The following is a 25168-nucleotide window of genomic DNA, read 5'->3' as shown; positions in this document are numbered from 1 at the left end:
TTAGAATGCTTTTCCCAAAATCTAGACTGTTGATTGGCTGTCCTAATTTGGCAGTCAAAGTTGTTGAAGTCAGAGCTTCGTGATTAGGCTGTGATGCGTAGTGGTCAGTACACAGACCCATAGACCTTATTCGTACTTTAAACCACACCCACTTTCATTCTGTCAATAAGAAGGAGGTCTATAGTGCCGTCTCTTTGGTCGCACGACGCAGACCCCTCCCCCTGACTGTGATTGGTCCTTATTGCTGCCTCATTTGTTGTGTGTTGATGTATGGAGCCTCTGGAGGTGCAGAGTGAGGATGATTTCAGTATTTGAGGTTTTCACTGCCAGCTGTAGAGTCCAACCCCAAGCTTCCTGTTTTCTTTTCCCTCTTTGTTGAACATGTACTAACCTGTGATCTTTATTCATTATAAACTTGAAGTTTTAAAGAAACTTCAAAATAATTTTAACAGAAAAGTGTAAATCTGTGTTTTTGCAGGTTTAGTTTGAATAGACTCGGAAAGATCCACTCTGGGACTATCTGACCAGTTTCCACCAGTGTTTCTTTTGCTTTGGTGCTTAAAGTTTGGGCATGAGCACATATGGATGGGTGATCTACAGATATGATATAAAAATTCTGCGTCATATTAATTTATTTTAAATTCAAATTTCCACCATTAGGACAGTACTCTCCCTTATTGAGCTTTTATATTGAAGACTAAATGTAGCAATAGCTGAAACTATAGAATTGAACTATTGAAAACTATTGATATGAATCTCCTGGTGCAGGTTTCGGTCCACAAATCTGGATAAAGATAATTTTATTATTGCAGATTTAATTTTATTGTAGCTTCTGATTATTGTAATGTTGTGATACAGTGCTCACTCATCCCTAATGAGCATCAGGGGGTTATTCACGCAGCTTTCTTTATTTCTCTCAAAACCACTTGGGTATTATTATTGTTTATTACACATGCTTTTAAGTCTGCACCACAATAAATACTCAACAGTGTTGGTGTTCCTGCAGGGGGAGCTGGAGAAGCAGCTGCTGCAGGCTAACCCCATTCTGGAGTCATTCGGAAATGCCAAGACGGTGAAGAATGACAACTCCTCTCGCTTTGTAAGTCAATTGAGTTCAGGACTGAACCCTGAGCCCCTTCCTCTGTTTCTGTCTTTATATATTTAACAGGGCTCCCACCTGTCCTGCACAGACGAGTCTCCCCTCATGTTACACAAAGTTTATCAGATTTGTTGGAAATATTAGTGAGGTCCTGGAGAAGTGTGTAGTTGGGCGCGAGACTCCACTTACGCCAACATGTGAACAGGACCATCGCAAACACTGTCACATTCAACGTGGCTTACAATAGGTTCTGAGCCTGCCCTCCTAAATACGGGGTTCTCGGAGGGACAGTGGTTCTGTAAAGTACCATTTGCACCAGAAAGGGTGCCGCTGATTGTGTCCTGTGATATCTGGCACCAAGGCCGACGTTAGCAGCAGATCCAAGTTGTGAGGGTGGGCGGGACCTCCATAAGCATCTGTGAGTCTTTGGGGCCCATGACCCTGTCGACCGGTTCACTGGTCGTCCTTCCTTGCAGCACTTTTGGTAGGTACTGACCATTGCATACCGGGAGGAACACCCCACAAGACTAGCCTGATGTTCTGGAGATGTTCTGACCTGTCTAGAACATCACAGTTTGGTTCTTGTCAGAGTATCTCATATTCTTATGCTTGTCCATTTTTCCTGCTTCGTCACCTTCATCATCTTCAAGATCTGACTGACCCAGATCAACAGGGCTCTTCACTTCAGCTGTCAGCTGGTTTCAATGTTATGGCTGATCAGCATGTTTCTGAAGTCCTCTCCTGTCAGTGGATTCTCCTCTGTAATGATCTTAGTGATGGTGGTGATGGTGTGGGATGTTCTGTCTCAGTCTGAACGTCTGTCTCCTTCTCTTCACAGGGGAAGTTCATCCGCATCAACTTCGATGTCACGGGCTACATCGTGGGGGCCAACATCGAGACCTGTATCCTGCTTTATTTAAACTCCATCCAGTACTTTTAGGATGAGGTGGGGTGTTGTCATCCATCAACAATCTTGTCACTAAATGAAATCCTCACAGCAATGCTCCTCCAAAATCTAGTAGAAAGCCTTCCCTAGACAAAAGCAGGATCTTTAATACCCAGAAGAAACGAACAGCTGTCCCAATACTTTTGTCCATATAGTGCACAATCATCCGATCCGTTTATCCATCTTTTTCTACAACCTTCTTTCTGTCCATTTATTTGTCTGTCTGTTTAGTCTGTGTGTCCTTCCAGTCGTGTGGTATCAGTTGATGCAGGGTGGCTGTGAGTGACTGAGGTTTATGAGGTCAGTTTGATCCTTTAGTCGCTCTGATCAGATCTGTTGGAGAAGTCCCGAGCAATCCGGCAGGCCAAAGACGAGAGAACTTTCCACATCTTCTACCAGCTGCTGGCAGGAGCGGGAGAGCACCTCCGCTGTGAGACACACACACACACACACACACACACACACACACACACACACAGCTTCAGTCCTCAGCTGATTCAAACTGAGAGCTGAATCAATTCTGATTCTTTTTGAAAATAATTCAGTTCATCATAATCTCAGCTGCCATTGTTTAATTAATAAAAAAGGAAACTTGTTTAATAGTAGAATTGTCACGGTTCCTGCAGTCCACGCACCTCACTTTAAAAGACCTCAGTTATGCACTTTTATAGGAGAGAATTCTCATCTGCATCTCTGAACTGTCTTCAGGACAGAGTGACTGTCCTTATAGTTATTGTGGTAGACGGGCATCAGGAGTGAGGGAGTGAAAAAGTGTGAGGGAGTGTGTTTGGGGGGGGGGGTGTGAGCTGGGATGATTAATGTCTTTTTTGTTCTGCTTGGCAGCCGATCTCCTCCTGGAGGGCTTCAATAACTACCGTTTCCTCTCCAACGGCAACATTCCCATTCCCGGCCAACAGGACAAGGATAACTTCCAGGAGACCATGGAGGCCATGCACATCATGAGCTTCTCCCATGATGAGATTTTATGTAAGGAGTGTGTGTGTGTGTGTGTGTGTGTGTGTGTGTGTGTATATACTTTAACTGTTAGTCATACAGTTACTGCTGAAGCATGAGGTTAAAGATGGGCTTTACAGGAGTTACATCCTTTCAGCCCATTTTTACAGTCACAAACACATTAACACACACCTCTTATTTGACCTGCAGCAGGTTAGCCCTGCCTGTGTTTGGGACACGCCCACTCAGGGCAGCAGCAGTTTAGCCCCGCCCATTTACTTTAAGGGTATAAGAAGTGTTTCAACCTGGGCTGTTTTTTGAATGATATGCAGTACTCACTACTACACTGTGGATCAGTGTTAAAGGGATAAAATGGAGATGGGGATAAGGGGAAAATAATGTGGTAATGAATATTTGCTGTTTATAAGTAATGTGTGTTTGTTTGCAGCCATGCTGAAGGTGGTGTCGGCTGTTATGCAGTTTGGGAACATCGTGTTCAAAAAAGAAAGAAACACAGACCAGGCCTCCATGCCTGAAAATACAGGTAAGACCCATACACCCATACAAATGATAAATGATGAGGGTTATGAAATGAATACACAGGTACTGCAAAATATCATGATGTAGATGAGTAGATGTCGCCCAGCCGTACCCCTACACACACCATCACTAAAGCAGTGAGCAGATCAGCAGTGGTTTGTTGTTTGGGCTGGTTATCAGTCTGAACTGATCCGGGATCAGCGGCAGGCTTTGTGAGCCAAGCCACAATTTGGAGGCCTCTTCAGGTTATTCTACCCGGCACTCCCTGCTGCTTAATGCTCCTCTGTTGATGGTCCGAGCGTGTCTTTTGTAAGCGTTCTCAGGCGTAGAGGAACGTTCTGGACAGGCCGAGCAGAGGCGTGCTAAATCAAACCTGTTTACTCTGCACCGCCACTTTTCTTCACCGTTAAAGGTCCGGTTTCATCACTCAGGGCGCTGATGTGTGTGTTCAACACTGTACGCAGATTTACAGCAGAGAGAACATGCGTTTGGGTCGGGGCTGGTGCTGTAAAAGCAAAGTTACAGAAATAATAATGGGGTTGGCTTGTGAAATGGGTCTCATTTTTGAGCTCAAAGAACAGCATGTCAGCACAAAGCTGTCATTTTCATACATTGTCCAAATGTTTGTGGACACCCCATTTACACCCCAGTGCATTCAGCTATTTCAAATTGCACACATTGCTGACACAGATGTGCAAAAGTGCACACACTGTAGAGAAGTCCCTGCAGAGAGTTACTGCCAATAGAATAGGACCCTGCAGCATAGCATTGAGCTGTGGAGCAGTGAAAGAACTGTTCTCTGGAATGATGGTGGTGTGGTGATCATCCAACATTTCCACTTCACTAATGCTCTTGTTGCGAAATGCAATCAAATCCTCAGAGCAATGCTCCTCCAGAATTTTTTTTTTCTGTACAGTAGAAACAGTTACTTAAACAAAAGCAGGAACAACTTTTTTATCCCCCTTGATTTTAGAAGAAATAATGAGCCAGTGTCCCAGTAATTTTCTCCAGACAGTTTATAGTCTTAAAGCCCTGCATTTTAGTGCTGGAACCACTTATTGATTTATTGAGAATGGTCTATGTACTATAGGTCTATATATAGACTTTTGTATACGTGTTTATTTTCTCCAGCTGCGCAGAAGCTCTGCCATCTGCTGGGGATGAGTGTGATGGAGTTCACCCGTGCCATCCTGACCCCTAGGATCAAAGTGGGCAGGGACTACGTCCAAAAAGCCCAAACTAAAGAGCAGGTAATGTGCACCGACATACATACACACACACACACCAACTACTTAGAGTACAAGAGTAACATGACCTGTACCTGATCAGGCCTGGCAGCTCCTGCTTAATTGGCTGTCTGTGAAAATGTGTCCCGAATCCGGGCCCAAAATCTGCCGTTTAGCTGGACTCGGTCTCAGATCTCTAGTATTCACTACAGAAATCTCACCGAAGGTCAAACGTTAAACACATTCATTTTGTTTTTACCCCCCTCCCATCCTCCTCCTCCTGACCCTCGTCCTGACTGGAGTAATATTTTCCAGTACTCACCTGTTATCGCTCACGGTGGTTGATTTTGGAGCGGTGCTGTGTTGGTGGACTCACCGCTGCGTGATGTGCTTCCTCTCCAACTCTGCATTTGGTTAAAACAATAGACTGCACCGCTCTCTCCCTCTCTCTCCCTCACTTACTCACTCCCTCTCTCCTCTGGAAATGAATGTCCTCATTATAGTGTGCCAAGTTGAACCTGGAATTACAGTGAAGAAGTCAGGAATCACGGTTCTGAATATGGTCATAAAACTCAACAATGTGAATCTCAAGAGTTTCCAGCATGATATAACCAACCAGACTGATCTATTCAAATGCAGCCAAAAGTATCAATCAGTAGAACAGGTCAAATGTTTCTTACATGGATCAGATTGGATTAGATTGGCATAAATGTGCTTTGATGACGTAACAAAAATGTGGGAGGAGGGGCATGTCTGAAGAATCCTCTCGCCACTAGACCGTCCATGACGTCTCAACCACAGCACGTCACAGACAGTATTGTTGCTGGATGATAAAAACTCTGCTTCTGTTTGTTCTGTTTATCCGTGATTGACTGAATTTCATATTGATAAAAGGGGAGTGTGTTGCAGTAACTGCAGGTCTGTAAATAACATCATTAGTGACTAAAATAATGATGCAAGTCTTCTTGTTCCTCAGGCTGATTTTGCAGTGGAAGCTCTGGCCAAAGCCACGTACGAACGGCTCTTCCGCTGGCTCGTCCACCGCATCAACAAAGCTCTGGACCGGACCAAACGACAGGGAGCTTCCTTCATCGGCATCCTCGACATCGCTGGCTTCGAGATCTTCCAGGTACTTTTTCAAGATTCACTCTAGACTAGAACAAGGGATTGAATCTTCATAAGTACATAAGGATTATAGTAAGCACTATATTTACCTTCTCATCTCCTCTCATTTCTATTTTGTTGAATTTAATTATTACGCTCGTCCCCTCCTCCTCTCTCCAGCTGAACTCCTTTGAGCAGCTGTGTATCAACTACACCAACGAGAAGCTGCAGCAGCTGTTCAACCACACCATGTTCATCCTGGAGCAGGAGGAGTACCAGCGTGAGGGCATCGAGTGGAGCTTCATCGACTTCGGCCTGGACCTGCAGCCCTGCATCGACCTCATTGAGAGACCTGTGAGTGAAACCAGCCCTCGTCCAGAGTGTTGGAGGAAGGGAGATGCCAGAATGGGGGGATAATCTGAGATGTAAGCTGAGCTCAGTCGGAGTCGGCGGTTCGGAATGAAACTGAGCTTCACTATAGAGAAACTGAGCAGCCGTCGGTCGCCATGACTACAACACAGATACAGCCCATAATTTATTTCCTATCCAAACCCACCAGTGCAGCTACACGAGTCTTCTGAGTTTTATATGGAATGATGATGATGATGATGGTGATGATGATGAAGGTAAAATAGTGGAGAATCTCAACTAATCCAGTTCTCTTTAGGGACTACTTTCTGTAGCCGCACTACACCCTGCAGCATGTATCCCTCCACCATTTTAATGATCTGATTTTAAAAGCAGGTTCTAGAGCCGAACTCTTCTCAGAACTCTGGTAGAACCGTGTCTCAGGCATCAGGCAGCGTCTTCATCACCATTAGGTGAAGAACTTTCTGTGAGGAGCTTTTATTAGAGCTTCAGACGTCTGCTTCCCTTCACCTCCACTGTAGAACCACAGCTCTGACTGGGGGAGCTTATCTAGAACCTCCACTGTAGAACTCCAGCTCTGACTGGGGGAGGTTATCTAGAACCGAGCGTTTTACACCAAACCAATGATTGTGCAGATAAATTTGAGAAATCTGTTCCCTTTCAAACACTGTTATGTTTCTAGTAAAAGACTCGCTGTTACAGTGACCTCATCAGTAAGAGTTTTGCATCAAGCGCCATCAGCCTTCATCATGGTGCAGGAGTGCCTGCTGGGATGAAATCGGCATTCTACACCATGTTCCACTTACATAGAGTATTTTATCTGGTTTCCCCCAGGCGAACCCCCCAGGTGTACTGGCTCTGCTGGACGAGGAGTGCTGGTTCCCCAAAGCTACGGACAAAACGTTTGTGGATAAGCTGGTGCAGGAGCAGGGCACGCACGGCAAGTTCCAGAAACCGAGGCAGCTGAAGGACAAGGCTGACTTCTGCATCATCCACTACGCTGGCAGGGTATGTGAGGAATTTCTCAGGCCGTACACCTGATACAGAGAATACAGGTGTAAATACACCCAAGACCAGTTTGAAACCAGTTCAGGAGGTCTGAGACTCCAGAGGGTCAAACCCGCTTCTCTAATTTCCATGGCTTTGCCCTGGCAGGCCAATTAATGGCTAACACTGCTCCTGTGGCTCTTATAGCGAACATTACTTGATGGCTACTGTCTAGCTTCAGTGCTAATTGGTGGGGTATAAGCTCTCATTACTTGTTAGCTGCATTAGCCCTGATGTGGAGCTCTAGTGGAAAACTAAAGCAGGGCCAAGCTTGTGTCGGCTGATCGGCCAGGTTTCTGGGGTAATGGGGGAAATGTGTGTTCTTGCAGAACTATCGCTTTAACCCTTAGAGAGGGATTTCACTTCCCTGGAGCTGCATCTCTGATCCTGGATCCAGCTGTGTGCAAGTGCTGGTCTCCACAGACCACATCTGCTCCACATCAGCAGCGCTTTCGCAACAGAAACCTGGCGCTGCTTAAACAGGAGGCTGACCTGCACCCTGCGGCCTTGGGGTGAAGGGGCCAGATGTGAGGGCATGTAGAGGGCTGTTGGGAACTGTTCAGACTTCACTGTTTGATGGAAACCCGGTCGGGTGCTTAATGTCCATTCTTATCTGTATTTAACGTGAACTGGTTCTGAGTCCGTCCCGGAGCCTCAGTGAGCATCTGTCAGAGCGGCTCAGGCTGATTTCATAGCTTTTGTAATCAGGGTTCAGTTCTGGACCCGCTCCTCTGCAGAACCTACAGAACCTGATGTGGAGAAGGTTTCAGGCAAGTTTAAACAGCCCAGTATGAAATCTGTAATGTCCTCTTCCTCTTCCTCCTCCTCTTTCTCAGGTGGATTATAAAGCGGATGAGTGGCTGATGAAGAACATGGACCCTCTGAACGACAACGTGGCCACGCTGCTGCATCAGTCCACCGACAAGTTTGTGGCCGAGCTCTGGAAAGACGGTGAGAGATGCTGATCTTCCTCTCTCTGTTGTGCTCTCTCGGCCTCTACTGTATCTCTCCCTCTCACGCTCGCTCTCACCCTGTTTTATGCTCTCTCTCTTTCTTTTGTTTATTCTGGGGTTTTTGTTCTAGTCTTTATTGTTTTGCTCTTAGGCTCTCTCTCACTCTGCCTCTCACTCTCTCTCTCTCTCTTGCTCTTTTACACACCCACTCTCTCACCCCGTCTCTGTCTTTCAGTTCAGTCTCCCTCTCTCGTTTTTTCTCTCTGTTGTTTTCGTAGCTCTGTCCCTCCTTTTCTTTCACATAAACGCTTGAGCTGTTTTACAGCTTAGCTGACTCTGTCTTTACTGTGTGAAATTACTGTTTATATGTCGTGACCATGGAGAGAGAGAGAGAGAGTGAGGGCGAGAGAGCAAGAGTTCAGCAGTGACCAGACTGCAGTGTTTCAGTGCTAGATGATAAAACTGGACGCTGCATCGCCGGGATGTGTGTGTTAAAGTTGTATGCTTCTGACTGTGTGTTGCACTAACCGGTGTGTTACTGTGTCTGTGCTCGCTGTGTTCCTTTTCTTTTCCCCTCCCTCTCCCTGGCCTGCCTCTCTGTCTCTCGACCGTAGAGATTCAGAACATTCAGAGAGCGTCTTTCTATGACGTTTCTAGCCTCCATGACTCTCCGGGTGAAGGTATAACAGTGTCGCTGTTCGTATTTCAGAGCTTTCTGTACTTCCAGATGCTCCTCATGCCTGATCCACCCGGGCCCTGGTCCTTCTGGCTGGCTGATAACTTCGGGGATAGCTGAATTTCTAAGGGGGTTCTGGAGTAGGGCTGCACGTCACAATTAGTTCTGTTATTGATTAATTGAACCCTTCCATACTAAGCAGTATGTTGTTAGTTATTACTAAAGGTACTTTGCACTCACATTAGCATTATAGAGCGCCCCCTTCCTGTAGTTTATTACAGTCTGTCAGAATGAGCATGTGGATCATATGAACATTATAGAGCATTATAGAGCGCCCCTATGCATCCTGTAGTGCATTACAGTCTGTCAGAATGAGCGTGTGGATCATATGAGCATTATAGAGCGCCCCCTACACTTCCTGTAGTTTATTACAGTCTGTCAGAATGAGCGTGTGGATCATATGAACATTATAGAGCGCCCCCTACGCTTCCTGTAGTGTATTACAGTCTGTCAAAATGAGCGTGTGGATCATATGATCATTATAGAGGGTTACTAAAGGTTTTAATTATTAACAATATTTACATTTTTGTCTAATCACTGCAGCCCTACTCCAGAGCTGATGCTGAATTGGAAGCCCAGTCACACTAGCTTTTTAAAAGCCACATTTTGTGAGCGTGGTTAATTTCAGAGAAGTTAAAGTGTTATGCTTGCCGTTTGGACGATGTGAGATGAATTTAGGTTGCTGACATCACTGCTGATCTGGCTGTGCTCTCCTCTGAGGGAGCAGGGTTTTTTTCTATTTCTGCTAGCCATGAACTCTGAGAGTGGTCCCCGAGTTCTGGTCTCGCCTATTTCGCAAGTGTGACTGTGGCTGAAGTCTGCATGATTAGAGGAGTGCATGGCCGTAGTGTCGCAGAATCAGAGCTGTCTGGCTAACTTAAGTGGCCCGCTTTGAGGAGGAGGGCCTGCATGTGCCTTTTGTTTAGAGATCCTCCACCTTGCAAGCTAGCGGCAATGACATTCAGCAGCCCTGCTCACCCCTCGGCCTGCCTGTAGACAGGCCTGTTCGTAGACACCATGCAGCTTGTGGCTAATCATTTCAGTGCTAATGGAGCAGTGTTCAGTCCAGTCTGAGGTATAATAGTACTCCTTACAACAGACTGTCCCAAAGCAGCTGGTCTGGACTTTACACAAACACCCCCCGTTACACTGCATTCACTTTTAAAATTCAACAAAATGTCTTTCTCTCTGTGTGTGTGGGTGTGTGTGTGTGGTCAGTTGTGTTGTATTGGATTTCAAATGACAGCAATTGAACTGGTTACAGTAAGAGTGTCTCTGAACAACCGAGGCAAAGATCAGGGCCAATCACAGTAAAGGGGTGGGGGGTGTTTCAGAGCTAATGTAGTGGTTAGGTCCAATCACGTTCAGGGGAGTATCCTAGAACAAACGCATGGGAGATCAGAGCCAATCACAATCAGGGGAGGTGTCCCAAAACAAATGAGCCAGTTTGGACCATTCAGAAGGAGGTCTCCGAGCAGATGAGGTGGAGGTCAGAATTAATTGTAGTAAGGGGGAGGAGTTTCAGAGCACATTATGAGGTGATTCAGACCAGTTGTGGTCAGAGGGGGGCAGCAATTAGGACCAGTAGTGACCTTTTGGGTCCAGTCAGGATTACACAGGAGTAGATCTGGGGGTCTACAGCAGCTCAAAGCTCATAAATCGTGCTGAAGCTCAGACCTGCTCCAGAGCAGATGTGTTTGCCTCGTGTATCTGAGGCCGTTCTGAATGTTGGAAGGGTCCGGAGCGCTCTGCATTTTGGCTTCTCTGCAGCTCTGAGTCAAACGTCGAGATTATGAGATCCAGGCGTTTTTTGAAGGTCAGCGGCAGCGTCTGCAGCTCCGAGAGCCGAACAATGCTGCTGCTGTTTTCCAACTATACTCCAGTCTACGCCAGCCAATCAGCAGGGACCGGGAGGTCATGTTAGGCTCCTCGCTCCAGACCACAGCACACACTGATGTCTGAAACAGGGGCTGTCTAAAAACCCCATCCATCAAAAGACTGCAGACATCATTTCCAATTGTTGTATTGAAAAAACTGAGTACTGTGATTGATCCCTGATCTTAGAGTCAGTTGATCAGACAAGACATGTTTGGTATCTGACGTGAGCTTCTTTAGCTTACAGTAGCAGAGTCTAAGCTAACGTTGCTAACAAACGCTGGACTGGACTGTCACCAGTCTCTTCTCTCAACTCACACAACAAAACAAAAAGGTGTGTGTGTGTGTGTGTGTGTGTGTGTTGATTTTAGGGGTTGGAGGTGGAATGTGCTAATAAAACGTCCTTATAATTATATAATGATTGATATTTTCTCCTCGAGGGAACCAGATGTGAAAACTCTGGATGTTCCTTCTTGCTGTTTCTGCTTGTCTAGGTGTAGTGTTCACTCTCCACCTTGTCCATGTTCCTCATGCCCATGGCCGGCTCAGAGACTCTGCTTTACATCATCTGAGCTTCTGCACAAAACCTCCAGATCCACTCAGCTGCAGAGTTCGGCTCAGTTCCATTTTCATCCAGCTCTGATGAACTGAACGTTGCTGACCCTTAGAGGCTGCCAGCAAAACCCCAAAGCGTCTTACTGTCTAGGCTGGATTCTCTCCGAGTCATAGTTTAACTGAAACAAGTGGAAAACTGTGAAAAGTGCAGATTCCAGACATTCGATCCATTCAGCATCTGGGTCTGCAAGTAGATGAGAGGTTTTTATGACTTGTTTTTTTTTTTTGTAATTTTAAAACTGGAAAGAATTAAGCATGGATCGGTGGTAGGAAATATTAAATAAAAAAATTAAATTAAGAATGTTAAATATAACCTCCCCATACCTGGAAATTAGGTTTAGATGTCCTTCGAAGAATCCTAACACGCTTACATTTATGGAATTTAGCTGACACCCTTATCCAGAGTAACTTACAAGGTTACTCGTCCCAAAGAGGTGGGCGTTGGGAGTCTTGCCCAAATAGGTGGGATCGAACCCCAGTCCCCCACATGGTGTGGAAACTTACTGTCAGGGTGTGGCGCAACAGAGAACACCACTACAGCCACTGACACATTGGAACAAGAAGCGAAGGCTATAGAAACGCAGAGGCAGCAGCCCAATCAGAGGTTACTGCCGGTTTATGTAGTATCTTTACCCCATAACATCAGCCATAACATTAAAACCATTCAACTGAAGTGAAGAACACTGACAGGATCCACTGGATCCAGATCATCAAAGACGTAATAGGCAGCAGGTGAACAGTCAGGGAAAATGGACCTGATTTGAGTTTCATGAACTGAGCCCAACCCTGCTGGACAGCTTTACATGTTTGTTGGTGTTTCTGCTGTGAACCGGATCCTGGAGGCTTGCCGTGCTTTATAGTCAAAGCTCTGCTTATAGAGACCCCTCCATTCATCTGCGCTGACCCGACTGTGCTGGATCACCACCACGACTCCTATAGAACCACTAGAACCAGACTGTCCTTTGTTCACTCCTCACTGGTATGTCTCTCTCCCCCTCTCTGCAGTGGACCGTATAGTGGGTTTGGACCAGGTGGCCGGAATGAACGAGACAGCGTTTGGAGCAACGTACAAGACCAAGAAGGGAATGTTCCGGACTGTGGGGCAGCTCTACAAGGAATCCCTGACCAAACTGATGGCCACGCTCCGGAACACCAACCCCAACTTCGTCCGCTGCATCATCCCCAACCACGAGAAGAGGGTGAGTCCACCTGACGAGGGTAGATCTGTGTCCCTCTGAAGGCCCCTGTGCATCAACCCTAATCTGGTGTGTCCTGTCCTTTTCCTCCTCCTCCTCCTGCAGGCTGGTAAACTGGAGCCCCATCTGGTCCTGGACCAGCTGAGGTGTAACGGGGTTCTGGAGGGAATCCGGATCTGCAGGCAGGGCTTCCCCAACCGCATCGTCTTCCAGGAGTTCAGACAGAGGTACACGCAACCTGCAGGTGTTTTTTAAACAATGCGGGAAGAACACAGCAGTTTGTGCTTCAGAACAAATGTCCAGATGTTTGGACACTCTTTCTAATAAATGCTGACACAGATGTGCAAATGCATACACAGCATGTCTAGTCCCTTTTTTATTTTGGTAATTAAGTTAAATTAAATTATTAAAGTGGTCAGTGCGCGCGTCTGCCAGCGTATTTGTGATGATGTGTCTCTCTGAAGTGGTTTTGTCGGTCTGTTTCCCTCCAGGTACGAGATCCTCACCCCTAACGCAATCCCTAAGGGCTTTATGGACGGGAAGCAGGCGTGTGAGAGGATGGTGAGTTTTTAAACCGCAGTTAGACTGTCCCCGATCTCATCTCTGTAAATACACCACCACAAATCTCCATGTATTTGCTTTAAACCTCCATCAAAACTACAAAAACTAATGAAGATCTGGCAGAGTGAGCCTAGCATCAGATCCCAAACCTGTGGAACAGAAATACTGGAACAGAAATGTTTAACACCACGCTAACTGGGTGTGTTGGCATCTATTACACGTTAGCTATGTTAGTCTCGTAGCTCCAGTGTAAAACAAATGAAGTAAACATCAGACTCCAAACAGTCGCTTTAATATCAGCTTCGTTTCCTCTCCTCAGATCCAGGCTCTGGAGCTGGACCCTAACCTGTACCGGATCGGCCAGAGTAAGATATTTTTCAGAACTGGAGTTCTGGCCCATTTGGAGGAAGAGCGGGACCTGAAGATCACGGACATAATCATCTACTTCCAGGCCGTGTGTCGAGGGTATCTGGCACGCAAGTAAGTCCCTGCACTGTGACCCTGCGGTGTTGTCATGGGCCTTCATTTAATAATAAGTAGTATTATTACTGATGGTGATGGTAATAATCTGTGTGTGTGTGTGTGTGTGTGTGTGTGTGTGTGTGTGTGTGTGTGTGTGTGTGCACGCAGAGCCTTTGCTAAGAAGCAGCAGCAGCTGAGTGCTCTGAAGGTTCTCCAGAGGAACTGCGCTGCTTACCTGAAGCTGCGTCACTGGCAGTGGTGGAGACTCTTCACCAAGGTGGGACACCTGTACAGCTGTGTGTGTGTGTGGTGTTTTAATGGGCACCTGAGCACTGTACTGCAAATAAAGGTGGGATCATTTGTGTCTGACCTCTGTGTGTGTCCTCAGGTGAAGCCTCTGCTGCAGGTGACCCGACAGGAGGAAGAGATGCAGGCTAAAGATGAGGAGCTGGTTAAGGTGAAGGAGAGGCAGGTGAAGGTGGAGAATGAGCTGGTGGAGATGGAGAGGAAGCACCAGCAGGTTAGTGCAGTAATATCCACACACAGATTTAAGCTGCAGCTTGGCTAGTGTTTGGTCTCGTATCTAAAATACGTCTACTGGGAGCGACTGAATTAAGGGGACATTCGAAAATGTGTGAATTCTGTGTTGATTCTCAGCTTGTGGAGGAGAAGAACATCCTGGCGGAGCAGCTGCAGGCCGAGACGGAGCTGTTTGCAGAGGCCGAGGAGATGAGGGCTCGCCTAGTGGCCAAAAAGCAGGAGCTGGAGGAGATCCTTCATGACCTGGAGTCCCGAGTGGAGGAGGAGGAGGAGAGGAACCAGTCACTGCAGAACGAGAAGAAGAAGATGCAGTCACACATACAGGTACATGCAGGGAAATGTAGAGGTGAGGGTTGCGAGAGGTTCCGTGTTAACTGTGCTCAAAGTTAGGACGACGACTCAGCCCTACTGTTGGTGTAAACCCTTTGGGCCGTTCCCAGCACCGTTCAGGTCTTTCTGCCTGTATGTTGGGGGTCAGTGGGGTTAGCCACTACTTCCACGACCACTTTCACTAATGTTTCTAAATGTGTTCTGAACGTCTGACTTATCTGTAACGCTCAACTGCTGGCAGGGTGGTCCATCGTTGTTCGCCTACCTTCATAATTGCAAATTACAGAGAACACTCATTTTCCACTGGATCAGCCGGCTTTGTGTTCGGTGTTTGGTTGATGATAATGTACCTGTATCTTGTGTAGGACCTCGAGGAGCAGCTGGATGAGGAGGAAGCTGCACGACAGAAGCTGCAGCTGGAGAAAGTGACCGCAGAGGCCAAAATAAAGAAAATGGAGGAAGATCTGCTGCTGCTGGAGGACCAAAATTCCAAATTCCTCAAGGTGCGTGTGTGTGCATGTGTGTGCATGTGTGTGCGTGTGTGTGCGTGTGTGTGCGTGTGTGTGTGTGCGTGTGTGTATTTGTTGGGTGCTAATTAATTGGAATGAATTGGAATTGGAATGTTTTACAGGGAGACTTTCTCACTGACCGCTGACTTTGACTTGTGCACAGATTTAAAAAGGAGCTGCTCTGTTGATGGTCAGCAGTAGGAACCTGATCACTCAGACTGTTTGTTTCTTTTTCTTCTCTACAGGAGAAGAAGCTGCTGGAGGAGAGGGTCGGCGAGATGACCTCCATGCTGGCCGAGGAAGAAGAGAAGGCCAAGAACCTCGGCAAAGTGAAAAACAAGCAAGAGATGATGATGGTGGATCTTGAAGGTCAAAAATAATAACCTGGTCTTTTATCAGTGAAGATCACATCACTGGTGTCATAACCTTGTGGAGTGGGTTAACTTACGTGTGTGTGTGGCCTGCAGAGCGTCTGAAGAAGGAGGAGAAGACCAGACAGGAGCTGGAGAAGGCCAAGCGTAAGCTGGACGCTGAAACCACAGACCTGCAGGAGCAGATCGCAGAGCTTCAGGCTCAAATCGACGAACTGAAAATACAGCTGGCCAAAAAGGAGGAGGAGCTCCAGGCTGTTCTGGCCAGGTGAGATCACACCTATCTGACAGCGTCATTACCAAAAGACCAGACTGGATCCTGTATTTGGTTTGTTATGGCTGCTGCACTCCGGCAGATCTCCACATCAAGGTGCTTTACAAATATTATTATTATTATTATTATTGTTATTAAATATTCAGTCCTAATGTGTAAAACGTTTTGGCATAGCTAAATCAGCTTTTTGAAGCCTAAATTGTATCCATACTTACTTCTATCCATGTTCTAGATAACAGTGGGACAGTGTCGATAACCACATAGTCAAGTCCATTAAAGATCACTGAACACCTCCACAGTGTCTGAGGAGTGTGTGAGATTTAGACATTCATTTAGCACCATGCTAATTGGTGTACATAAGCTTTCCTTACATGTTAGCTACGTTAGCCTCGTAGCTTCAGCATAAAGAAGACCCAGACCAGTTTTGGTGGATTGAAGACCTTCAGATTAAGACTGGAAATTTCCCCAAACTGTCAATTTCTAATTCTGGCAGTTTAGAGAAGTTTCACGTGTGTGTGTGTGTGTGTGTGTGTGTGTGACAGGGGTGATGAGGAGGTGGCCCAGAAGAACAACGCTCTGAAGCAGGTCCGGGAGATGCAGGCCCAGCTGTCCGAGCTGCAGGAGGATCTGGAGTCGGAGAAAGCCGCTCGGAACAAAGCAGAGAAACTGAAGCGGGACCTCAGCGAGGAGCTGGAGGCGCTGAAGACCGAGCTGGAGGACACTCTGGACACCACAGCCGCCCAGCAGGAGCTCAGGTACACCAGGAGACCCACATCAGGGTCTGCAGAAAGTGGGAGGAGCCACACATTCAACCAGATCAACAGATGCATTTTTGTATAACTGATAATAGTATTATACTATTAGACACATGAGCATCGATTTTTAAAGATTAGGTTTTAGTCGACATTATATTTTTCTATATTCATGTTCAGTTTTGGCTCTGAATAAGACTTTGAACCGGGAAAAAAGCAGAAAAGCGGTGGTTCATGAACATAGCAGGTATTTGAGGCACAGTAACAGTAACAGTCTGTCTGAGTCTGAGGGATGAAGAGAGGAGAAGAAAATTGATTACTGTGGTGCGTAAAACCACACGAGCGCTGCGTCTCCTCCAGCAATTTTGAGTTAGGAGTTTGTGTAATTTCTGCTGTTTTTAAAATGCTGTGTGTTTTAAAGTGAATGTGATTGATTAATTAATGGGTTTCTGTGTTGATGTACTGATTGTGTTTTTTGTTCCTGCAGGACAAAGAGAGAACAGGAAGTGGCTGAACTGAAGAAGGCGATCGATGAAGAGACCCGAAACCACGAGTCCCAAATCCAGGAGATGAGGCAGAGACACGGGACGGCCCTGGAGGAGCTCTCAGAGCAACTGGAGCAGGCCAAGAGGGTCAGACGCGTGTGCACACACTGAAATTATATAATTTAATTTGCAGATTTTCAGAAGTTTTAAACAATTTAAAATACATGAACATAATTAAATATGATCTATAATATTTCATAATCTAATACTGCTGCTGTCTGAACAGAATGTGATTAGACCGAGTGTTTTACTCTTTTTACAGTTCAAGTCGAACCTGGAGAAGAGTAAGCAGACCCTGGAGGGGGATAATAAGGAGCTGACGACGGAGGTGAAGGCGCTGCAGCAGGCTAAACTGGACTCTGAGCACAAGCGGAAGAAGCTGGAGGCTCAGCTGCAGGAGGTGCTGGCCCGTGTCACAGAGGGAGAACGGACCAAGGGGGAGCTCGCTGACCGCTCCCACAAACTGCAGGTTCATTATCCGCTTTAATCACACTTACACATATTTCACATTAACATGGACTAGGAAATTCTCTCCGGGTTTGAGATGAGCTTCTGAATTTCTGCTAATGGTGACGATTGGGAACTGTGTGTACGTCCACAGACGGAGCTGGAGAACGTGTCCGCTCTGCTAGAGGACGCAGAGAAGAAGGGAATAAAGCTGGCCAAAGACTCCGCCAGCCTGGAAAGCCAGCTGCAGGACACACAGGTAACTCCTCCAAACACTACTGCCTGTCCTGACTGAGGCTCCTGACCGAGGCTCTAACTCTGCTCTGTGTGCTGTCTGACCACAGGAGCTGCTGCAAGAGGAAACCCGCCAGAAGCTAAACCTGAGTAGCCGGATTCGCCAACTGGAGGAGGAGAAGAACAACCTGCAGGAGCAGCAGGAGGAAGAGGAGGAGGCACGGAGGAACCTGGAGAAACAACTGGCAACCCTTCAGGCACAGGTACAGGCACACGCTTAGAATAGAGACCAGTGAAGCCCATGAAATTGTGCCAGGTCGGCTGACCCGCCGTGTGTTCCTGCAGCTCTGCGAGACGAAGAAGAAGCTGGAAGATGACGTGGGAGTCGTGGAGGGTCTGGAGGAGGTCAAGCGGAAGCTGCAAAAGGACGTTGAGGCAACCAACCAGAGGCTGGAGGAGAAGGCCATGGCCTTCGACAAGCTGGAGAAGACCAAAACCCGGCTCCAGCAGGAACTGGACGACCTCATGGTGGATCTGGACCACCAGAGACAGATCGTCTCCAACCTGGAGAAGAAGCAGAAGAAATTTGACCAGGTTAAACATGAGTTATTTGTTTTGTATATTTTAAAAAGAAAGCTCCAGAATCTGGGGATGTACTGAATTTTTTACGTTTTTAGACGAGCCTGGAAGATGTGAGAAGTTTGAAGACTGACACTGATTTTAAAGTGCCGAAATTTCCAATAATATCTTATATATATAAAGTGTGTGTGTGTGTGTGTGTGTGTGTGTGTGTGTGTTGTAGATGCTGGCGGAAGAGAAGAGTGTGTCTGCGCGTTACGCTGAGGAGCGTGACCGTGCGGAAGCCGAAGCACGGGAGAAAGAGACGAAGGCCCTGTCGATGGCCCGAGCGCTGGACGAAGCTCTGGAGGCGAAAGAGGAGTTTGAGAGGCTGAATAAGCAGCTGAGAGCTGAGATGGAGGACCTGATGAGCTCGAAGGATGACGTGGGAAAGAATGTGAGTTACTGAGGGATACTGGAACACAGATTACTTTGATAGAAATGATCACACTCCCGGGTGGAATACACAGTTAGCGCTGCACTGATGCACCAGGGTTCTGCAGGGTTCTCAGTGTAAAGCAGAACCCTCAGTGGTTTAGAGAGTAAATAATAAACCCTGAATGTTCACAGTCTGATAAACCAGACACTCCTGATCAGGCTGGGGTTCAGATCAGTAAAACTGGAGCTACACTTTACCTCACTGGGGTCGGCTGTACAGCGGCTCTACAGCAGGAACACTGGAAGCACTTGAACCTGATCCATTCAGTACGGGAGTTCACTCAGCATCACAGTTAAGTACGTTTCTGTGACGTCCCATTGTTGTCTTGTTTTTTTTTTGAGGTTCATGAGCTGGAGAAGTCCAAGCGTACGCTGGAGCAGCAGGTGGAGGAGATGCGCACTCAGCTGGAGGAGCTGGAGGACGAGCTGCAGGCCACGGAGGACGCCAAGCTCCGTCTGGAGGTCAACATGCAGGCCATGAAGGCCCAGTTTGAGCGCGACCTGCAGGCCAGAGACGAGCAGAACGACGAGAAGAAAAGGCTTCTGGTCAAACAGGTGAACCCTGATGGAGATGATTCACTTTAGTTCGGTTCACTTCGGGTGAGACTTAAATAAAGAAAGAACTCCAGCAGACCTTTTCTGACCTCTGGCGCAGGTGCGGGAGATGGAGGCTGAGCTGGAGGACGAGAGGAAGCAGCGGGCGCTGGCGGTGGCAGCTAAGAAGAAGCTGGAGATGGACCTAAAGGACGTCGAAGCTCAGATCGAGGCAGCTAACAAAGCCCGGGATGAGGCCATCAAACAGCTGCGCAAACTCCAGGTACTGCACATACTGCAGAGAGGACGAGGGTGTAGCAAATAAGGCACGGGGCAGTTTTTGGTAGATTTGGCTCTACAAATAAGTCTCATGACCTTTTACCGGATCATTTTGACTGATTTTGATTCTCTCTCTGTCTGTCTCTCTGTCTGTCTGTCGCTCGCACAGGCTCAGATGAAGGACTATCAGAGGGAGCTGGAGGAGGCCCGAGCTTCTCGAGATGAAATCTTCGCTCAGTCAAAAGAAAACGAGAAGAAGCTGAAGAGCCTTGAGGCTGAGATCCTACAGCTGCAGGAGGTGTGACACACACACACACACACACACACACACAGCCTTGTAATGGTCCAGCAAAGTATTAGCCAAATGTTAATGTGATCTGGGGAGCTCAGAGCTAATTATAGCATATGTATTACTCCCTTCACCTTCCAGCACCTCACAGCTTCCCACTAAACACTCGTTGATCAAGATCAATGATATTATTGATATTTTGTTGATTTTAAATGATATTGATGTAATAAAACTTTAGTTACTGGATCACATTTTTTAATGAAAGGTTGATGATAAAACCTTGTGCTGCCTCTCTCTCTGCCTTACTCTGAGAGAGACAGAACTGATCTGTTGCTGTGAAAACCCATTATACCTTCTGTTACTACACACACACACCTGAACATACACTGCATGCTGTATCAGTATGTTTCACATGTGTGTGTAGGACCTGGCTGCATCAGAGAGAGCACGGCGTCATGCGGAGCAGGAGAGGGATGAGCTGGCAGATGAGATCTCCAACAGCGCCTCCGGGAAGTGAGTTACTGCTTTCTTTACATGAGGGGGGGGGGTGAGTTGTGGATGAGATCGATTGATTATTATTGGTAAGTAGTGGGGTCATCTGTACAGGAGTTATCTTTATCGTGTGTGTGTGTGTGTGTGTGTGTGTGTGTGTGTGTGTGTGTTAGGTCTGCTCTGCTGGATGAGAAACGCAGGCTGGAGGCTCGTATTGCTCAGCTGGAGGAGGAGCTGGAAGAGGAGCAGAGCAACATGGAGCTTCTCAATGACCGCTTCCGCAAAACCGCCATGCAGGTACACACACACACACACACACACACACACACAGACACACAGACACCTATACACATGCATATACACACCTACAAGCAAAGGCCCTTTCACACTGTGTACAGCTCACTGGTGGGATTCGCCCTGGATAGTACTTGATTCAGGTGGGTCAGACGTCGGCTGTTCCCTCTTAAACGTGGCGTAGCGGTCAGCTGTAACGCTGTCTTCTCTCCATCCACAGCAGGCCCAACCCCATCCAGAACACAGCGTCCCCTGCAGTCGGTGTTAACTGATACAAGTTTGCTTGTCTTACGTGTGTGTGTGTGTGTGTGTGTGTGTGTGTGTGTAGGTGGACACTCTGACCACTGAGCTGGCCGGAGAGCGCAGCGTGGCCCAGAAAAGCGAGAATGCCCGGCAGCAGCTGGAGAGACAGAACAAGGATCTGAAGTCCAAACTGCAGGAGCTGGAGGGATCCGTCAAATCCAAGTTTAAGGCCACTATCGCCGCCCTGGAGGCCAAAATCCTGCAGCTGGAGGAGCAGCTGGAACAGGAGGCCAAGTGAGCACAGAAATATGTTAATAAATATAGAAGAGCTGCGCCAGCCTCTCTTTATCCCTTACGCCTGATCACTGTACTATTAACACTGAGATATGGAAATGAGCTATGTTCTGATTGGCTGCCCTGTGTTGGGCCTCATCCTAAAAGCAGTCCAGACTGAGACAGTCCTTATAACTTCACCATGAGCTAACAGCGCTAAGCTGCTGTAGATTTCGGGCGGTTTAACCGAGGAGCCGGAGAGCGGCTGAATAAACCGAGTGAATAAAGACGAAATAAAGGGCGTTTGTTTCTGGTGGCAGGGAGCGAGCAGCGGCCAACAAGATCGTGCGGCGTACGGAGAAGAAGCTGAAGGAAGTGTTCATGCAGGTGGAGGATGAACGCCGCCATGCCGACCAGTACAAGGAGCAGGTGAGCGTTTCACCAAAGAACGAACTCTGTACTGAAGAACATGTGGCGGAGACAACCCACCCCAAACCGGCCGCCAGTGAGAACACGTTCTAACCCTGATTTACCGATGCCATGTTTAGATGGAGAAGGCCAACTCCCGCATGAAGCAGCTGAAGCGGCAGCTGGAGGAGGCGGAGGAAGAAGCTACGCGCGCTAACGCCTCCCGCAGGAAGCTGCAGAGAGAGCTGGATGACGCCACAGAGGCCAGCGAGGGGCTGAGCAGAGAGGTCAACGCACTCAAGAACCGCCTCAGGTAGTGATGATGTCATCATAGGAAAGCTAATCAATATAATGATCATTAAAACCTAATTAGAATCAAATCAAAAACAGAAAATCACACAAAGTCCCCAGAACATCAGGCAGGTCTTGTGGGGTGTTCCTCTCTGTATGCAGTGGTCAAAAGTGCTCCAAGTGAGTTTTCCAAACTTGGGTCATAGGAGCCCACTGATGGTGATGAAGGCCCCGCCCACTTCACAACTTACAGGATCTGATGCTGACGTGAGTCTTGGTGCTCCAGAGACCACAGCAGGACACCTTCAGAAGTGTTGTGGAGTGCATGCCTCGAATGGTCAGATCTGTTGTGGTGGCACAACAGCGGGATCTACGTAGTATTAGTCAGGTGGTGCTAATGTTATGGCTGATTGGTGTATGTCGCTGGACGTCAGGTGTGAGGTGTGTTTACCTGGGTGTTTCCCCTTCCTGCAGGCGCGGAGGGCCGGTCAGTTTCCCCTCGGGACGCTCCGGCCGCAGGCAGCTGCAGATGGAGGGCGAGGTTTCTGACGATGATGCAGACAGCAAAGCCAGCGACGTGAACGAGACCCAGCCCGCCCAGCCTGAGTAACACCACAGCGCCCCCCTGTGGTCCTGCAGTGCTTTTACACCCCATATCCCCACAAAAACATACAGTCAGCACGCCAGAAACCATCACACACCCCAGTCCCACCTGCTACCTGAGTGGTGAAGACTAGGACTGAGGTTTAACACCACACACACACACACACACACACACACACTTTCTCAAACGCATTAATGCACAACACTACTACTCTACAAGCCTATGCTGCAACAAGCATGAGTCATTCAACACACACACACACACACACACACACTAAACACACACACAGTCATTCCCTTCATATTGAGGGAACCCCAACTCTGCCTTACTCAAACGTGGCGAAGCTTCAAGGTCGAGTGGACGTTTTTTTTTCTTCTACATTAGCGATTTATCGTAACGTTAGCCTTGAGAATAATTGCTTAAGATGAAACACTATAGGTACATAAGTGCATTTTAAATGTGGCGTTTGTTTTTGTGCGCACTCACGAACGAACACGCGTTCACACAAGCAGCTGCGGCGCGACTCGAGTCCTAGTTCATAACGCTGAGGCTTCGCTGACGCTCGGGCGGTAGGTTTGACGATAAGCTTGCGATGCGAGACTCCAGCTGAGCAGGTCCAGAGTACAAAGACTGCGCTCGTGCTCGACACCAGGAAGAGTTGAAGGCTGCTCCCGATCGGACTGGAAAAATAAACGAGAAAAAATAAACTGTGAAAAAGCTTCTGCTTCAGCTTCGGTTAAAATAGACGAGAAGTTAAGATCAGCACCTGCAGCCCTTCCTCTTCTAGTCCATATTTGGGAGATTTGTTAGACGTATTTGGGAGCTCGGTGCGATGGTATTTGATGCTGACGAAATTGGATGTAGCTGCGAAGCGCTTGGTAACTGCACATTTTTACAACAAGCCATACGAGGCCACTCAAACTGGAAGGTGTATCGTACGTTTTGGGAGAATGTGCACATGCAGAAGCGAAGTGTGTGCTGGTGAAGCTGGACTATCTTTTCTGTTTGTTTGTTTTTTTAATGAAGGTTTTCTTTGGAAAAATTCTCATCCTGCGTGTGAAGTGAAGGAAGGAAGGAACCATTCGCTGCTTCTTTAGACTCTATAAACAAAGTGCTTAGTTTAGTTTATGAAGGGAAGCCCACAGAAAATGAAGGATTCCTCGTGATCAGTGACTGGAACACTAGACTAGTAAACGCATGGTTTATTCACAGGCACTTCATTCAGATTTACACTCAAATTGAAAAGCAGAGCCACTACAGAGTGACGCTAGATATCTGCAGTCATCAGTATTATAAGGCAGGCTGGATTATCGTATCTGCTCACTGCTCCAATATTAGTATTTAATGTTACTGGTTCTTTAAAAAGTGCCTTAGTCACTAATGAAGAAAATATCCACCAAGAAATGCATTGTACATCTATAACAGTGTGTAAACAAGTGCAACGCTAACATGAAGGTAAAACTGGTGAAATGAATTAAGAATAATAAAAGACACTACGTAACCCGTACGCACGTTTTATTATTTTTATTCTGCTTTATTTTACTGTGCTTTGAATCATATCCGTTATTCTACAGCCCTCTCTCCTGCTATTCTGAGTAAGCCATGGGCAGCTTCAGTGTCATCTGTAGGAGCCCTCTGCCTCGGCTGCAGAGGGAGATGCGGGATCTCGTCTGATTAAAAGCTTTATCCCCCCCGATGATCTAGTTCCCATTATTACGATGATCATTACTATTGCTATTGTTCTCGCTCGTATCATCGGACTGGCTATTGACAACCAGACATTCAACTTCATCTCCCTCTCCCCTTTTCTCTTGTATACTGTTACTGTATTTCTAGACAGTGATTTTTTTGTAAAGGAAAAAAAAAAGAAATAAAACCTTCATTATAGAAGAAATCCCAGCGTTTGTTGAAGCTATGGTTCCTTTGTGAAGGCCTCACTCTCCTCTTTGGGTTTTCGGTACCAAAAGGTTTCAGGATCTCGTAATGTGTTCGTCACGTCTTCCATAATGACCCTCACCCAAATAAAACCTACATGAGGAAAAAGTGTCAGAATTGCTTTCTCTGTTCTTTCTTCCACTTCTCTCAAATCCTCCGTCCGTCAGCTCCGTTTCTGCTTCGGTCCTGAAGGTTGACCCAGAAATCGGTTCCTTCATCAGTGCAGGAGAGAGCTGCTCCGTTTCTTCTGTGATGAGGAAGTGCTCATCCTACAGGTGTTTTTCCATTGGCTCTCCATATTCACTGCAAGAGGGTGTGCTGTCCCTCAGGGCTCTGTGCTAGGACCCCTGCTGATTACAGTGAAATACAGTCTTAGGCTAAAGTATAAACCTCCTGGGTCAGACTGCATGTTTTGTTGATCTTTTAAAATGTAAAGAGAGCGCCCTCTGTGTTTTACAGCAGAATTTTGGTTATTTGCTGAATTTACCAGATTTCTAAGCGGAGCCGTGATCTGTGTACAGTTCATTACACTGATTAAAATAAACAGTAATCCTGTACAGGGCTGTGCAGACGTGTCTCACATCAGCTGGGCACAGAGTCTGAGCAGGGGTGCCGTTAGCTTTCCTTGCTCTGCTGACGACCCACAGCTGCCTGTTCCAAACTGGAAGGAGGACACCATCCAGGCATGCAGGTCTGGATAGAAGTTCCCCCTGTTTCACTGCGGTCAGTGTCCTGAGAACAGTTCTGAGTGGGTAAAGTTATCTAGAACAGAGCATTACCCATCA

The 25168-nt window shown here is 47.1% G+C and overlaps 1 protein-coding gene across 2 annotated transcripts in view; it reads left to right on the top strand.

Moving 5' to 3' along the window:
* Positions 1 to 23955, top strand: part of myh10 (myosin, heavy chain 10, non-muscle) — a 52734-nt gene extending 28779 nt beyond the window's left edge. For both annotated transcript variants that reach the window (XM_072683278.1, XM_072683277.1), the window contains 36 exons: positions 1007 to 1099; positions 1938 to 2001; positions 2377 to 2475; positions 2889 to 3032; positions 3448 to 3543; positions 4671 to 4789; positions 5742 to 5894; positions 6050 to 6223; positions 7073 to 7246; positions 8122 to 8236; positions 12470 to 12663; positions 12766 to 12887; positions 13152 to 13221; positions 13541 to 13701; positions 13852 to 13960; positions 14072 to 14203; positions 14341 to 14547; positions 14919 to 15056; positions 15308 to 15431; positions 15530 to 15701; positions 16250 to 16462; positions 16947 to 17091; positions 17267 to 17473; positions 17606 to 17710; positions 17796 to 17948; positions 18031 to 18279; positions 18488 to 18700; positions 19084 to 19296; positions 19397 to 19558; positions 19724 to 19852; positions 20268 to 20356; positions 20509 to 20632; positions 20958 to 21166; positions 21466 to 21574; positions 21694 to 21866; positions 22319 to 23955. In XM_072683278.1, coding sequence (XP_072539379.1) covers positions 1007 to 1099; positions 1938 to 2001; positions 2377 to 2475; positions 2889 to 3032; positions 3448 to 3543; positions 4671 to 4789; positions 5742 to 5894; positions 6050 to 6223; positions 7073 to 7246; positions 8122 to 8236; positions 12470 to 12663; positions 12766 to 12887; positions 13152 to 13221; positions 13541 to 13701; positions 13852 to 13960; positions 14072 to 14203; positions 14341 to 14547; positions 14919 to 15056; positions 15308 to 15431; positions 15530 to 15701; positions 16250 to 16462; positions 16947 to 17091; positions 17267 to 17473; positions 17606 to 17710; positions 17796 to 17948; positions 18031 to 18279; positions 18488 to 18700; positions 19084 to 19296; positions 19397 to 19558; positions 19724 to 19852; positions 20268 to 20356; positions 20509 to 20632; positions 20958 to 21166; positions 21466 to 21574; positions 21694 to 21866; positions 22319 to 22454 — 5289 coding nt within the window. In that variant the 3' untranslated portion in view covers positions 22455 to 23955. The remainder of the gene's footprint in view (positions 1 to 1006; positions 1100 to 1937; positions 2002 to 2376; positions 2476 to 2888; positions 3033 to 3447; positions 3544 to 4670; positions 4790 to 5741; positions 5895 to 6049; positions 6224 to 7072; positions 7247 to 8121; positions 8237 to 12469; positions 12664 to 12765; positions 12888 to 13151; positions 13222 to 13540; positions 13702 to 13851; positions 13961 to 14071; positions 14204 to 14340; positions 14548 to 14918; positions 15057 to 15307; positions 15432 to 15529; positions 15702 to 16249; positions 16463 to 16946; positions 17092 to 17266; positions 17474 to 17605; positions 17711 to 17795; positions 17949 to 18030; positions 18280 to 18487; positions 18701 to 19083; positions 19297 to 19396; positions 19559 to 19723; positions 19853 to 20267; positions 20357 to 20508; positions 20633 to 20957; positions 21167 to 21465; positions 21575 to 21693; positions 21867 to 22318) is intronic.
* Positions 23956 to 25168: the final 1213 nt, after the last annotated feature.

The sequence above is a fragment of the Salminus brasiliensis genome, chromosome 7, assembly GCF_030463535.1.
Source record: "Salminus brasiliensis chromosome 7, fSalBra1.hap2, whole genome shotgun sequence".
NCBI lineage: Eukaryota > Metazoa > Chordata > Actinopteri > Characiformes > Bryconidae > Salminus > Salminus brasiliensis.
The sequence above is the reverse complement of the archived record's forward strand: the minus strand, read 5'-3'. Positions and strand labels throughout refer to the sequence as shown.